The sequence below is a fragment of the Myotis brandtii genome, unplaced genomic scaffold, assembly GCF_000412655.1.
Source record: "Myotis brandtii unplaced genomic scaffold, ASM41265v1 scaffold59, whole genome shotgun sequence".
Taxonomy (NCBI): domain Eukaryota; kingdom Metazoa; phylum Chordata; class Mammalia; order Chiroptera; family Vespertilionidae; genus Myotis; species Myotis brandtii.
The window spans coordinates 3,504,327-3,520,029 of record NW_005370223.1 but is presented as its reverse complement, the minus strand read 5'-3'; the positions used below and the strand labels follow the sequence as shown (position 1 = coordinate 3,520,029).

The 15,703-nt window shown below is 34.6% G+C and overlaps 1 protein-coding gene across 1 annotated transcript in view; it reads left to right on the top strand.

Moving 5' to 3' along the window:
* Positions 1-15,703, top strand: part of STK3 (serine/threonine kinase 3) — a 189,566-nt gene that overhangs the window by 19,004 nt on the left and 154,859 nt on the right. The window contains exons 5-6 of the mRNA XM_005879323.2: positions 12,406-12,570; positions 13,073-13,240. Of these exons, the coding sequence (XP_005879385.1) occupies positions 12,406-12,570; positions 13,073-13,240 (333 nt within the window). The remainder of the gene's footprint in view (positions 1-12,405; positions 12,571-13,072; positions 13,241-15,703) is intronic.

The following is a 15,703-nucleotide window of genomic DNA, read 5'->3' as shown; positions in this document are numbered from 1 at the left end:
GGACATGTTTTTATTGATTTTTTTTTTTTTAAGGAGAGGAAGGGAGAGAGGGAAAAAGGGAGGAAAGGGAAGAAGAGAGTGAGAGAGAGAGAAACATTGATGTGAGAGAGAAACATCGGTAGGTTGCCTCCCGTGTGTGCCCCGACTGGGGACTGAACTGAGCCACACCAGCCAGGACGAGTCGAGTTTTAGTTAGTCATCACTTTTTTAGAATTGTGAATGACACAGAAGGTCATTCTGCACTGATTCTCAACTCCAGCAACAGACATTTGTTAGATTTTGTAAGCACAGTTACTCATATAGTATTGTATGTACTAGGTACTGTTGTTCTAAACACATTACATATATTACTACATTTAATCCTCATTTGAGCATTGAATGACCATATGAGTGAAGAACTGTTATTGGCCCATTTTTTAAGATAAGAAACTGAGTCACAGACTAGTAAAGTCGATTAGAAGGAAAGAAGGGGTTAAAACTATAGCTAATTGCTACAATTGAAGTCAGAGCACAGACTCTGGAGCCATACTGTTTGGGTTTGAATCCTGGTTCTGACATATGAGCTGTGTGATCTTGGGCAAGCTTCTTAACCTCTCTGGGACACACATTTTTCATCTGCTAACTGGGATAAGAAGACTACCCTACTTCATTGAGTTTTCTAAAGATGACATATATGTAAAGCGTTAGGAACAGCACCTGGCACATAAAAAGCCCTATGTGTATTTGCTGTTGGTATTGTCATCATCGGCCTCTCATCCCAGTTATGTAGATGGGAGTGTCTTTGCATCGTGAACATTACATATGAGATGTGTTTGAGAATAATCAAAGGACTATGGGACCAAGGACAGAAGCCTACTTTCACTGTTGTTACTTTGAATTATCTTTGTTAATGAAAGGTAACACTGCATAAGCTAGAGCTTACATTTATAGGTACAGTGAGAGTTTCTTTAATAGAATCAGGCAGTAGTTATTCAAAATATAGTAGGATATTTTATCTTAGTGCCCTTAGAATTAATGCCTTGTACATAATAGCTGTTTTAGTAAATGCTTGATTTGTTGTATTTTAAAAATATGTGTTCTGTCTTTATCTTAATTATGTACTACTTCAAGCAGATGATTTTTTGTGTGAAGACACAGATTTTTTATTAAGATTTATTTGGAACTTCAAAGTTTGATATTATTTCATTGTTAATAATAGACATTTTTTATATGTGTGTGTTTCTATCCCATAAAGTGCTTTCTGGGGTTTATATTTGCATCTGTGATATTGGACTAATTCATGTTTGACTTTCTTATTCACTTTGTTGCATGTTCCCCCTTTGTGTAATAGATCCTAGTTCATACAGGATTTACAACTCAATATATATTAAGTGCTTTTTTTGTTGTCTTCTGATCTCTTTTTCAGTAATCTTTTCATGTGGGAAAGGATTTTAAAATGTCTGCCCACTGACCATTTTCACAGTAGAGTATCAGTTCTCTTTCTCTTCAGATCAAGGGATTATAAGCAGCGTGTATATGTGTATATTTACATATGGTGTACGTAGTGAAAGCTTTCATTTTGAATCAGTAGTTCTGGGACTTTTTGATAGATTATTAATCTTTTTTTTTTTTTTTTTGCCTGACATCTGCAATCCAGATTTCATGAAAGACAACCTCTCTCTGCCCTTTTGTATATAATAATGGTTAAAATATTCTAGTTATGTTTCCTAATGTATGTACTTTGTGTTGAGCAGATTTGTGTTTTTCTGGAAGAATCCCATACATTTTTTATTGTTTAAAACCTTGACTCTCATATTCTCAAGCCTCATTTTTCGGGTGGGATGAGTTAGAATGGTGAGGGGTGGAAGGGAGTTACTGAGTTGCTCTGCTGTTTTTCCCAGTGTTTTTCTCATGTTAAATACCTGAGAGCTCTTTAAATTCTTTTTCCCAAGAAGGAGCGGAGAGATTTTGGTTGTAAAGAAGTTGGAATGTGAGGCTTGATGGATGTGCAGATAAAGTTTTACATATAAGCTTCCATGTTGCTTTTGAGATTTAGGTATTTCAGAGATTGCTACTTAACTCCTCCAGTTTCTCTAAACCATTGATTTGTACCAAGGACTGGTTTGTGTGATTATATCGTGTCATAAAAACTAATGGAAACTGAAGCATTGGAGGAGTTTTATAAATTGAGATACCTAAACGAAATATTCATACAATTTGGAGTAAATATTTATTAGCTTGGGGAGGCAGTACTAGGAATATGTAGGAAAAAAGAAAACTTTTAAGAAAAGTCTGCGTGCTTCTTTTAAAAGACTTCCCTTGCCCCCAGTTACTGTTCCCCTTTCGTTTGGGGGCAGAGAACAGAAATAAGCTTCAGAGATCTCATACTGTTGAATATCTGGAATAACTACTAGCATTTTTAGAGTTGGTCTGCTCAGTGGGTTGTGCTTTGTATAAACCTCATTTCCAGGAACTTTCCCACTTTTTGGTATTAACAAGTTTATTGCATTAGTTTTTCTTGGTTATGTTACAGATAACCCAGCCTAAACTGGCTTAAGTCAAAAAGGGAATTGATTTGCTCATATATTTAGAGTCTTTGCAGGGCTAGTTTCATGTATTCAGGTTGAAACAAATTACTTGAATTCATCTTGTCGTTCTGGTACCTCTGTATTGATTTCACTCTCACACAGACTCTTGCTTCATGGGTACAAATGTCCGCTAGCAGCTATCTGGGTCAGACCTTTCGAGTTGAAATCCAGCAGTCTTGTACCTCACTGCTTCTGAAGAGGTCGTGTGCCTTTCTCTGAGCAAATTGGTGTGGCCATTGGAATGTGATGTAATTGGCTTTGACATAGGTCATGTGTCTCTCCTGAAGCTAAGATGGAGCTGACTAATAGAAGTACGTGGTCTGAGGATGGGGAAATAGTGATTTCCTAAAGGGAAATCAGAATATGTTAGCAGGCCCTAGCCGGTTTGGCTCAGTGAATAGAGCGTCGGCCTGTGGACTGAAGGGTCTGGGGTTCAATTCCAGTCAAGGGCACATGCCCAGGTTGCATGAGGCAGCCAATCAATAATTCCCTCTCATCATTGATGTTTCTATCTCTCCCTCTTTCTTCCTCTCTGAAATCTATTTTTTAAAAAAAGAATATGTTAGCAGGAGAAAGGCAAATGGATGTTAAAATGGCAAAAAATAACAGATATTTCTATATGTTTACCAACCACCAAAACAAAATATATCAGGAATTAATCATATTAAAAAAAAAAAAATCTCACCCTGGCTGGTGTTTCTTAGTGGTTAGAGCATCGGCCTGTACATTGAAGGGTCACGGATTCTTGATCAAGGGCACGTACCTGGGTTTCAGGGTCAATCCCTGGCCTCATTTGGGGTGGGTGCAGGAGAATTGATGTATTTCTCTCACATCAATGTTTCTTTCTCTCTTTTCCTCTCTTTTTTTTCTCTCCTTCCCTCTCTCCCTTCCGCTCTCTAAAAAAATATAAATGAAAAAAATATCCTCAGGTGAGGATTAAAAAAAAAATCTCTAAAATAACTCTGGAAATGAATGTACAGTGTTAGAAGAGGTATCTAGTGACATTGGGAGTCAAAACTGTTGGGTCCTTAATCCTTTTTTCCGTTACAGTAAAGGACAATAACGTTGACGCTTCTCAAGGAACTTGTTTGTGCTTTGTAAGCAGTAAATGTTTGCTGTAATTATTCCCCTGGGAAGTCTACTCATCAGGATTAGAGACCCAGATTCCCTTTAGATCAGGGTGGCCTGACCCTGGGGTCCGTGGTCCCTTCTCTTACAAAGATTTTGTCAACCTAAGCAGGTACTACTGTTCAGGGCTACACTAGAATCTTAGGAGAATGAGTCCTTTTGTGTGGAAAGTAATTATTGCTCCTTATTTAGTGTGTTTCCCATAGAGTGAGATTGAGTTCTAAGTATATTTCTCACATGCCTCTTAACATTCCAAGCCATATCATTAACGTGACCATGCACTGTGGGATTAGACCCTTAGTTTCTCATAGCAATCATGTGCCATGTCTTAATCTCTGATTAAATACATCTTAATACATCACGCTCCATCACATCTTTTCTAAATCCTTTGATTGGATTATACACACTTTTCTTTATGATTTTTTGCACATTACAACACAGTTCTTCCAATAGCCTTTCTCTTCTTCTACCTTAACTAAGTAAATTAAGCTTACAAAGGCATTTCGTTGCTTCCCTTATTGGTACGCTGCCCAGTCTTCACCTTAGTTGCTATTCTTCTTGGCATTTCTCCCAGTCCTATTTCTTTTTCGTCAGTCAAGCCCACTTTCATGCACTTTATTTTTAAATTGTATGTTCTTCTCCTGGCAGACTGCCTGTCATTGCCTGATCCTTAGCACACCATGGCAGTGGTCATTTGGAGCAATGTGGTTTAGTGGAGAGACTCCTGGATGTGGAACCAGAAGAGCAAGCGTCAGTTCCTGGGTTGTTACTTAGTAGCGTTGTGACCCTGGGTACATTGTGTAACTCCTCTAAATTTCAGATACTTAATCCTAAAATGGACCTAATATCATATTACTTTCCTTACCTACCTCAGTGTTTTCTTGTGAGGAACAAAGATGAGTGTCAGAGCAGTTTGTAACCTGTACAAATGTAAATTGCGATTTTATTACTGTTAAAGCTAAAACTTTAAAAAGTGGTATTTAGTTTTTAATTAGTAGTGATCTAAGAATTTTATATTTGTTGAAATAGTGGATCTTCTCTAGTATTAGAAAAACATATTAAAAATCATTGTGTTTTATCCAGTAAAGTCCTGTTTAACCTTAGGAAATTAAGAAATATGTGTAAGTTAATTTTCTAGATAATGGAAATTTAGCTCTTTAGGTGTGGCAGGTCTCCAATTTTAACAATTTTAGATGGAAGTCTTTGAAAATTATTTCACACAATTCTCTATACATTTTAACCAGAATATATAAATCCCTCCCCCTTTTATTTATATAAAGTAAGGAAAAAATAAAAGTAATAAGAGCACATTGTAAAAATTCCAAATGGTACAGAAGAGGAACTTAGTGTCTCCACTCATTTCTAAATTTTACTTCCTTTGGGTAATGTTAGTTAACAGTTTCCTGTGGCTTCTTTCAGCACACATGTATGCATAGCTAGTTTTATACAAGGGATTTATACTATATGTGGTGTTCTATTCTTTGCCTTTTAAAAAAACTTCTGCTATATCTTAGCTATCTTCCCATTCAATATATACAAGTCTCTGTCTGTGTGTACATAATGTATTTTTTTTTCAGTACTTTGGAAAAAATAAATTCCAACTTTTCAGTTTTTGTTTTTATAATCAATGCAGAAAACTTTTGTGCATATGTATTGGCATATTTGTGTTGTTATGGTCATTGCATAGATTGTGAAAAATTATTGGGTTAGAGGGCCTAAGCCGTATTTTTTTTGGTTCGTTTTTTAGTGCTGGGGCAACTTCAGTTTGAATTATGAAAGAAGTATGGAATTTCCTTTGGTGTCTTTCTTCTTCACTACATGCTCTGACTCTACTTCATCTTCTCTAATTTTGTCTAATTTTGCTTAAGATGTTTATTATTAATTCCACCACAGAAATCTCCATTGGGATTTTGGGCATAGTTACAAAATGTTAGCTGCTATGACAACTAGCTGCTGCTTCTGCTACTACTATTACTACTACGGCTACTACTATAAATGATTTCATTATTATATCCTCCATACTGGCCTTCCTAATTCTAGTCTCTGGCTGAGAGTCTGCTGTCAGAGTTTTTCCTCTAAAAGTTCAGATATGATCATATCTTAGGTATAGGCAGCAGAGTTTGGCCCTAATCTACCTTCACATTTTGCACTATTTTCCCATATTCAAAGAACTATTCATTAGCACTGGATTTCATACATTTTTATGCCCATTGCCTTTACACATTCCTAGTATTTTCTTTCCTCTTTAGTCACCTGATAAACTTTGTTCTTCTTCAAGAGTCATCTCAAAAGTCACCTCCTCTGTGAAGGCTTCCTAGAATGGGGAAGAATTGGTGGTGAGATCATCAAGGCTGGCAGGAACTGCATCATTCAAGCCTGAGGGTTACATTAGATGGCTTGAACTTTATTTTAAGAATACTGGTTCTGGTGCGTAATCAGCTTTAGGAACTGCTGTCCTGGCGTGTCCTATAGCTAATCCTGCTGTTGCAGTATCATTCAGTATTGTAATGTTTTGTTCCTGTGCCCTTCTCTTTCTACTAAATTCTGAGTACCACAAAGGCAAGGGCAGTGTACAGGCTTTCAGTAAATTCTTGTTACTGCCTACTTCCCATGGTTGTGTTCAGGTGTTAAATGAAATGACACCTGTATGTGGCTGATATAGTAAAAACCCAATAAATGTAAGCTGTTGTTGATGTTATCATTAGCATCACTGATAGGTAAACCGTGACTCGGGGAATACACAGGTTGTTTTCTTGAAAGAGGCAAGATCTTATCTAGGCCTTAAAAGATTGTGTAAGGATTGTATTATTGAATTTTGATTAAATGGTTTTCAAGACTTTATGAAAAGTCATTGTGAAAGTTGAAACTTAAAATTTTATAGTGAAATATCCATAGTTATCTATCTGTCTCTGGCACTTGAAAAGGTGAAATATGTCTCAGTTTTTTTGTTTCCTTGTTATATAATAGATACAAGCATAGAATTAATGCATTACTTTATATGCAGAAATAATGTCAAAAGCTAAGTTTAGCTAAGATTGTCAAATATTCATTTTTAGAAAGTGAAAGTTTTAAATTTTGTATGAACTTATAAAACATCAATTTGTTTTTACTGACATAAGAACATTAGGGCAGTATGTGTATTTTAAAATAGCTTGTGCTTGTGCCCTTGAGACAAGTTGGTGGGTCCATTTTTATCAAAACCATATACACAGAGACATATTAAATGTATCATATTATTATACTAATCATATGACTCTAGAAACAAAAGTAACCAGAGGACTAAAGCCTATCAAAACCATCTTTTTGTTTTTGTACAATGAGATTCTTTTTAAATTTGCCAGTGAATTCATACCAGTATTGGAACCAGATGTAGACTTCCGTCTTTTAATATATTAGCTCAGCTATAAAGTCTCATTTTTATCCCTGATTACTGAGTGTTTCATTCATGGTTTATTATCTCTTTCTCACCCTCTTTTACTTATTTATTTATTTTGTTAGGACTATAAAATGTGATTCAAATTATTTTAAAATGACATTACCCTATGTGCACAGTGAAAGAAGTAAAGTGAAACCTGTAATGTATTGAAGATAACCTAATTAAATACACAAATGAAATACTTTGTTGTTAAAATTTTTCATTGGGAAGGATTCTTGATAGATATCATTAAAAGAAGTGTTAGCTGTGGGTTGAGAATGGATCTAGTTTTTCATCTTAGAACTGAATACTTAGTTCTATATAAAGCAGAACCTCTTTCCTGTGTTTTTTTCTTTTTCTCTCCCCTAAATGTTTTCAGTATAAACTTGACCATTTTGATATGGTTGGATATGGGTCTATCTGAAGTGATGAAAAGTCTTAATTATAGAAATGAAAAAGATACTCCTTTAAATTTTATATACACTATTGGGTATAAGTAGTTCTTTCTATTGCAAAATAGAAATCAAGCCACTTTTGGTAACTGGCTGTGTTTATATGTAAATAAATTTTTAAAAACATTTAAAGGTTGTTTGAGAAATAAAACTATATTTAGGAAAATGATGGTCAGCTGACTACACAAACAAACTTTGTTCACTTCCTCCCTTCCCTCCTTTCTTTAAAACAAAGTGTCTAAAAGATATGAAATAAACATCTAGATCCAGGCTTACTGTGTCCTGTCCATTACAAATTCTTATCTCCTTCCTTTCTCATTCTTCTTCATTTGTCATACAAAATACTTGTAAGGTGGCTTAAATGTTGATATAGATATTGCTTTTTTCCGAAGTTCATTTGAAGCCATTGATATTTCAGAGAGACCAGGTAAACATTTATTTCTCCAAATTTGATAAGATTTACCTGCATTTTGGCACTTAGAAGGCTGAAATTTGGTCCATCATTTTTATCATTTTTCTTATTTTAAAGAAAATGGGCTCTACTTGATTTCTGAGTACAATTCCTAACTATTATATTTGTACTCTTCAGTTAATTATTTGAATTACTCTATTGGTAGTTTTTCCTTTTTCTGGACAGCGAACTACTTTTTTTATTCAAAGCCCAATTTTAATGCCACTCCTTTTTCCTTACCAAATTAATTGCTCTCAGCTGTGGTTCATACTAGTTTACTAGAGATTTTTTTTAATTGAATGTAGATCAGGTACTCAATAAATGCTTCTTTCAGTGATGAATGTTATCTAGAGCTTTTGGAAAATAATTCTGCATTCTTAGATCATTTTTACACATGGCTTATCCTCTTCCTGTCTGCCACATGTGCTGTTAATACTCAGCATCATTGTGACCCATATGGGATAATTTTATAATTGATCCCTCATTGTTTTAATTTGCTTTTCTTTGATAATTAGTGCAGTTTAATGTTTTCCATGTATGTTACCCAGCTCTATGTTTAGTTTGGTGAATTGTGTATTCATTTTTTGCCTATTTACTTATTGGTATTTGATTATTTTTCTGAAGAATTATGTGAACTCTTTATAGTCTAACTAATTCTATACACTAAATATCTTACTATATTTGCTCTGAATACTTTTCTGTTATCTAAGCTTATAGTTTTTATATAGACAAAGCTTATAAATCCTCATAATTCTTTGTTTGCTTTTTAAGTTATAAACTATTCTTCCTGCCTACTGATTTGATACTTTGATTTTCTTCTATTTTTATTTAAATATTTTTACAATATTTAAATCATTGATCTGTGTTTATTGTAGTGGGATTAAATATGTGTTTTCAATAAAATACTCAGAAAGCCACCTATAATGTCCTCAGTTAAGGTTATTTTTGGAGCCAGGTGAGTCTTCTTACTTGTAGAGTTCATTAACCAGTATACTTGTTTTGTTTGACTGGCACACAGTTTAAAAAAATATAAATTTGAATGCTGAGATGAAATAAGCACCCTGCCTGATATTGTTTTACTGCTTGTTTATGGCTGGTATCCATTTTTACTGTTTTTGACCAATGGTAGCTGTTCTGATGGATTAGTATTATGGCTGGCTAATGTTCTCATTAGACATTGCCTTTACTGATTGCCAAGTATTTTGAATATCACTCTTGGACAACTCCCTATTTTCTTATATTGAGACCAATTCATATATTTATGTTTGTGACATCTGGCAAATAGATGTATAGATTGTAGAGCCAGAAAACATGTGGGCTTTGTCACTTAACAGTTGTGGGACATTTGATAGAGCACTTAATTTCTCTAAATTGTTTCCTTATCTATAAAAAGGGATGATAATGTTTCTGTTTACTTAATTGAGTTGTGAGTCACATAAAATACCCTTTATAATTGTAAAGTAATATAAAAATTTAAGCTGTTATATCTATGTTGTAGAAAATATTTTCTTCATTTGATTATTGTTGTTTAAATTATTTTATTGAGGCATAGAAACCTTTCATTTAGTAATTGAAGTTAAAAGTTTTAAAGTACAGATACCAGATTTGAGCCTTAATATTCAAGTGGATTGTTAAAATACTACTATCACACAAATAATTTTCAATTAAGACATATCCATGTATTAGTATGAATGACTGGATGGATGTTGCATCATTTTTTGATTAGGGCAGAATATTAAGTGACCTCTGTAACAGGCACTCCTGTAACTCCAGCAGCCCTCTGTCTCACTCAGCCACAATCTCTGCTGGTTCCAGAGCCAGAAGTTATGGGACCTTCTCTTCCTGCCACTGGAACCCTGGGATGGGGGGCCTGGTGTGGGCTGGGAATCTCCTCTTCTCAGAGGGCACCTCGGCAGCTGAGATACCTCTCCCTATTTTTAACTGTTACATGTGAATGTGGGACTAGCCCGTTCCATGCCTGTGCCCCTCCTACCAGTCTTAATGTGGCTCTTTATGTCCTTAGTTGTAGACTTCTGTTTAGCTAGACTTCAGGCAGTTCTAAATGATAGTTCTTAGTTTTATTGTAATTTTGATGTGGTTCCGGCCATCTTGAATGGAAGCTTGTATTACACTCTTTTCTATCAAATTATCATCAAATTCTCTCTTCCCCTATAGAATATTAGCTCCATGAGAGCAAGGACACTTCTTGTTTTGTTCACTACCTTATCCCCAGCAACTGTTGTAATTTCTGGCATGTAGATAGTGCTTGGTAAATATTTATTGAATGGGTAACTGGCATTCTGGATTAGTTATCAAGTAAGATTTTTAGGTTATCACTGAGGAGTGTATGATTAAGAGATGGCTTGGAATTATCTTAAGATGTTTTAATTTGAAAAGGGAGAGGGAGATTGACACTTTAGGAGTTAACAGAAGGAGGTCCAGGTTGTTTGTTTGTTTCTTTTCTTTTTCTTTTTTTATGAAGAAAGCACATTTATCCAAAGCGAACACATTATTCAAAAGTACTGCATACACATAGATATGTATAATATAGTTATGATATTATATATTTCAGCCATCTTCCAATTTGCTTAGGGATTTTAATATGGTCAGGGTTTTAAAAAATTGAGGTGAAATTAACACAACATAAAATTAATCTTCTAAAAGTGAACAATTCAGTGGTATTAGTGCATTGACAGTGTTGTGTAATCACCACCTCTATTTAGTTCTAAAATATTTTCATCCTTTAAGCACTTGCTTCCCATTTCCCCAGCCCCTGGCAACCACTACTCAGCTTTTTTTCCTGTGGACTTACCTATTCTGAATATGTCATGTAAATGGAATCATACAATACATGCCCTTTTATATCTGGCTTCTTTCACTTAGCATAATGTCTTTGAGGTCAATTCATAGTGTAGCACATGTCAGTACTTTATTCATGTTTTATGGCTGAATAGTACACTGTATGTATATATTATATTTGTTTATTCATTCATCTGTTGATAGACATTTCAGTTGTTACTAACCTTTTGGCCATTGTGAAGAGTACTGCTATGAACATTTATGTTTGAGAACCAGTTTTCCATTCTTTTGAGTGTATAACTAGAAATAGAATTGCTGGGTCATATGGTAATTCTATGTTTAACTTTTCTTTTCAGTGTTTTGACTAACTAAATATTGTTTTCCATAGTGCTGTACCATATTGCATTCCCACCAGCAATGTATGAGAGTTCTAATTTCTTCACATGCTTGCTAACACAGCTTTCTTTATTTTTTATTATAGCCATCCTCGTGGGCATGAAGTGGTACCTTGTTGGAGTTTTGATTTGCATTTCTTAATGGCAAATGATGATGATGTTTAACATCTATCTTTTCATGTGTGGCCATGGGTATATTTTTGGAGAAATATCTATTCAAGTTTGTGTTTCCATTTTCCTAGTCTGTCTCTGACGTGTTCATTTTTCAGTTCTCATTACTAGGGTCAGAAATCCATGGTGTGGGTGGGTGAGGAATGCCCTGGCTACAAGCAGGAGGAGCGTTTTTGGTGCTTCATGCAAGAGTCTCTTGGCAGTCCACCCTTCACCTTTCCTCTGCTTTATGTAAAACTGTTGTTTTTTATTTTCATCAAGAATGGGTTTGCGCCCTGGTGCGTGTGGCTCAGTTGGTTGGGTGTGGTCTTCTCTTACAAGGAAATGTTGCTGTTCAGTTCCTGGTCAGGGCATGTCCCCTTCCTCTCTCTCTAAAAATCAACACTAATTTATTAAAAAGCACCCCATTTTTAAAAAGAAAGAATAGGAGGCACCAGAGGGAAGAGTGTCTGAATTTACTTTTTCAGGACAGATAGCTACAATATTGCTACCTCATTGTTAAAAGATGTGGAAAACACTGATTTCTTAGGGTCCTGTTGATTTTGGGGATGTTATGTGCTTTAGGAATGACATGTATAATTGTTACAGAAAGGAGAAATTTAATGATCACATTTTCTTTCATTAGTAAAGTGTGTAATTAGAGTGACAAAGATTATCAAAGAACCAGAAGAGGTTCTCAGATTTTTACCTTGTAGCCTTTTCCTAGAGCAGTGATGGCGAACCTTTTGAGCTCCGCGTGTCAGCATTTTGAAAAACCCTAACTTAACTCTGGTGCCGTGTCACATATAGAAATTTTTTTATATTTGCAACCATAGTAAGACAAAGACTTATATTTTTGATATTTCTTTTATATATTTAAATGCCATTTAACAAAGAAAAATCAACCAAAAAAATGAATGTCATAGGTTCGCCATCACTGTCCTACAGGTTCCATGGTCATCAGAAAGGGGTGCTTATTACCCTGCTCTCTTGTAAGAGTTTACCTAACATGTTATTTCAATCAAGTTTTTAAAATATTTCTTTCCAGTTAACAGAAGATGAAATTGCAACTATTCTTAAATCTACTTTGAAAGGACTAGAATATTTACACTTTATGAGAAAAATACACAGAGATATAAAAGCTGGAAATATTCTTCTCAATACAGAAGGACATGCAAAATTGGCTGATTTTGGCGTGGCTGGTCAGTTAACAGTAAGTATAATAATTTTGGAAATACTTTTGGCTTGTATGTCTAGGTTTGATTGTGTCTCAACTTTAATAACTTTTTGGGGGTATGGAAAGAAATGTGTAAGTTCATTGTACTTGGGTAGAAGGAGCCATAATTAGAGTATCATTTATTAGTTTTATTTACAACTTAAGAAATGTTGAGTAAATATGAAAATATATGTAGTCATTGAAATGCTTAAGTGGTCGAAAAGGAAAGCTACATGGGTTAATTTGTGTAACTTTCCTTGTTATTGTACTGTCTTTAATGACGATAGTGGAGATAAGTTACTTGTGGACTCGGTTACTTTAGAACTAAAAATTCCTAAATATGTCATGTTATAACTAGTTGAAATTTTAGGAAAATAGTCAATTTCATCTGTAATCTGTAGTATTGAGGTTCTCACATACATAATTTTAAGACTATGCTGGCAAACAGATTCCTCAGTATTTTTGTACTAGTATTTATGACTGTATAATGTTTTTGTAGGACACAATGGCAAAACGCAATACTGTGATAGGAACTCCATTTTGGATGGCTCCTGAGGTCATTCAAGAAATAGGCTACAACTGTGTGGCTGACATCTGGTCTCTTGGCATTACTTCTATAGAGATGGCTGAAGGAAAACCTCCTTATGCTGATATTCATCCAATGAGGGTAAGAAAACGGTTTTTCTAAAAATGTCAATGTTGTTAAGCATTGTAGTGTTGTAATGTTAGTGTAAGTAAATATAAAGTAAATTAAATACGTTCATCTGAATTTAGGTTCTGTGCAAAAATGGTAAAATTATCTGTCAAAGAATAGTGACAGTTAACTTCCCCCCTCTAAATACTTAATTGTGAGAAAATAAGTGAAAGCTGTATATGCTCTCTACAATCACTGTTTCCCTCCCACAAGATATATCTGTAAAAATTTCCCTGGCTTTTCAGTAGAAGAAAGAGTTGGTAAGTTCACTACATTCCTTAATTCATTGTTTTCTCCATGTTGCAATGGAGGCATTGGAAGAAATCAGTTCTTTTTTTTCTACTCACCCTACAAATTCTGCCTTTCTGTGTTTTTGTTTATTTGTTTTTAAATCCTCACATTAGAATATGTTTATTTATTCGGGTTGGGGGGGCGGGGGAGAGAAACATTGCCTCCCATACGTGCTCCAACCAGAATCAAACCCACAACTTTTTGATTCATGGGATGACGCTCCAAACAACTGAGCCTCCCGGCCAGGGCTGCCTGTTTTGTGTTTTTGTTTCTCCCCTTTTTCTTCTATTATCTGAGGCTAATACAGTATTTTTAAAATTCTGATTTCTAATATTGCTGTGTACTTGTTAGCAAATCTTATTTCTTTAGTTAGTGCTTAGAGAGAAAATGTACTGTCTTTTTTATTGGATGTTATATGCTCTATGAACATCATTTCCAGGATAATTTTTGAATTTGAAGTACATACCTTGCATATTCAAGTCAAATTGCCTATGCTTTAGGGTTTGTGATGATACAGTTTTTACATTTATTAGTATATGAATCTCAATTTGTTATAGATCAGTATATTTATCTTTGTAAACTTATTGCCCTCTAGTGGCTGTAGTCACTTCAAGAAGGGATATAAGAATGAAGGGCAAAGAGAAAGAAAGGGAGAGAGGAGTGTGTGTGTGTGTGTGTGTGTGTGTAAAGAGAGAAGATGGTATCCGGGTGACTGGAGAAATGTGTGAAGTAAATAGGAGGAAAAATAATGCAGTATTTTAGAATATCTGGAGAAGAATAAATTGTAATTTTTTCTGATGTTGCAATGTTGTTATGGATTGAATTTCAATAATAAAGGTACAGCGCACTATGCCTAAAATATTAATAAATTTGCTTGCCATTTTACAGAGAGTTTTTTGAGTAATACAGTGGTGTAGAATATGTATTATCTTCTTCTCCTTATGAATTTCTTTGCTAAAATGAAAAATAAAAACAACATGAATTTGTTGGGTAATAACTTGAAAAATATGTACAAGGTCAGCATAATACCAGTAACACAGATTCTCATTCCTTATCTGATTACTTTATATTAGTTATCTTTGGTACTTTTAGTTAGAATGTTTTTAGGGTGGTCCTCCAACTAGGTGTATTTGACTTTGGCTTTGTGAGGTAAACGAAGTTACCCAAGGCAACCTAGCTAAATCAGTGCCAGAGCTGGGACTTGTCCCAGGACTTAGACTATTACTGTCTGCTTCCTCCTTGTGTAAATTTATTTTCCTATTCATATAGTCTCTCTAGCAGATAGCAAAGAATTATAATATATGGCCCTACCTTCCAAGATCTTAAAATATCACTTGACAGTTTGATTTAACAATATGAAATAGTAAGAATATACTTGAAGATATTATATCTCTTTAAATTCTATCTATCTAATCTATCTTTTAATCAGACTTTCTAGGATGCCTTCCTCACTTTTTTCTACCAATTGAAGTTCTACCCATTTTTTAAGTCCCATCTCAGTTTTTATTTCAGTAGACTCTTCCTTGATAGTTACTATCTAAGTTGATTTCTCTTGTCCTTTATAATTTGTGTATAGGCAACCCTTGACTCTACAGTTCTTTGGATATTTTATCAAGTGTTGCCTTATGCATTTCTAAGCACCATATGGTTTTAAGTTGCTATTTAAATTATCATTATTTAACTTATCTCATGTTTGTGAACTACCTTACAAATTAGAGCATGAACTGCAAGTCTTGGGAAACTATCCAGATCGTGTTGCAGTTAGAAGTTTTCCAAAAGTTGAATCTTCACTTGAAAGCTCAGATTTTATCATTATAAATAAATACTACAGTTTTTCTTGAAATGATAGATTCACTTGGTTCATTTTTGAGAAGATGTCTTGTCAAATAACCAAGTTTGAATAGCTGTGGTTTTCCTGTCAGTTATTTTTTCAAGCAAAATTGGTGTTCCTTGAAAAAAATAGTTGCAGCTTGTGTAGCTTGCTGTTCAGTCACACAAATGCTTTTCCTTAAGATAAGCATTGTTCTGCATGGAGCACATGTGCATTATGTGTGTTTCCCATTTTGCCACAAAGAATATTAAAAAGATACCAGTAAATTTAACAATATTTACTGCTTCATCAAGGTTTGAATAGTGTGGGGGTGG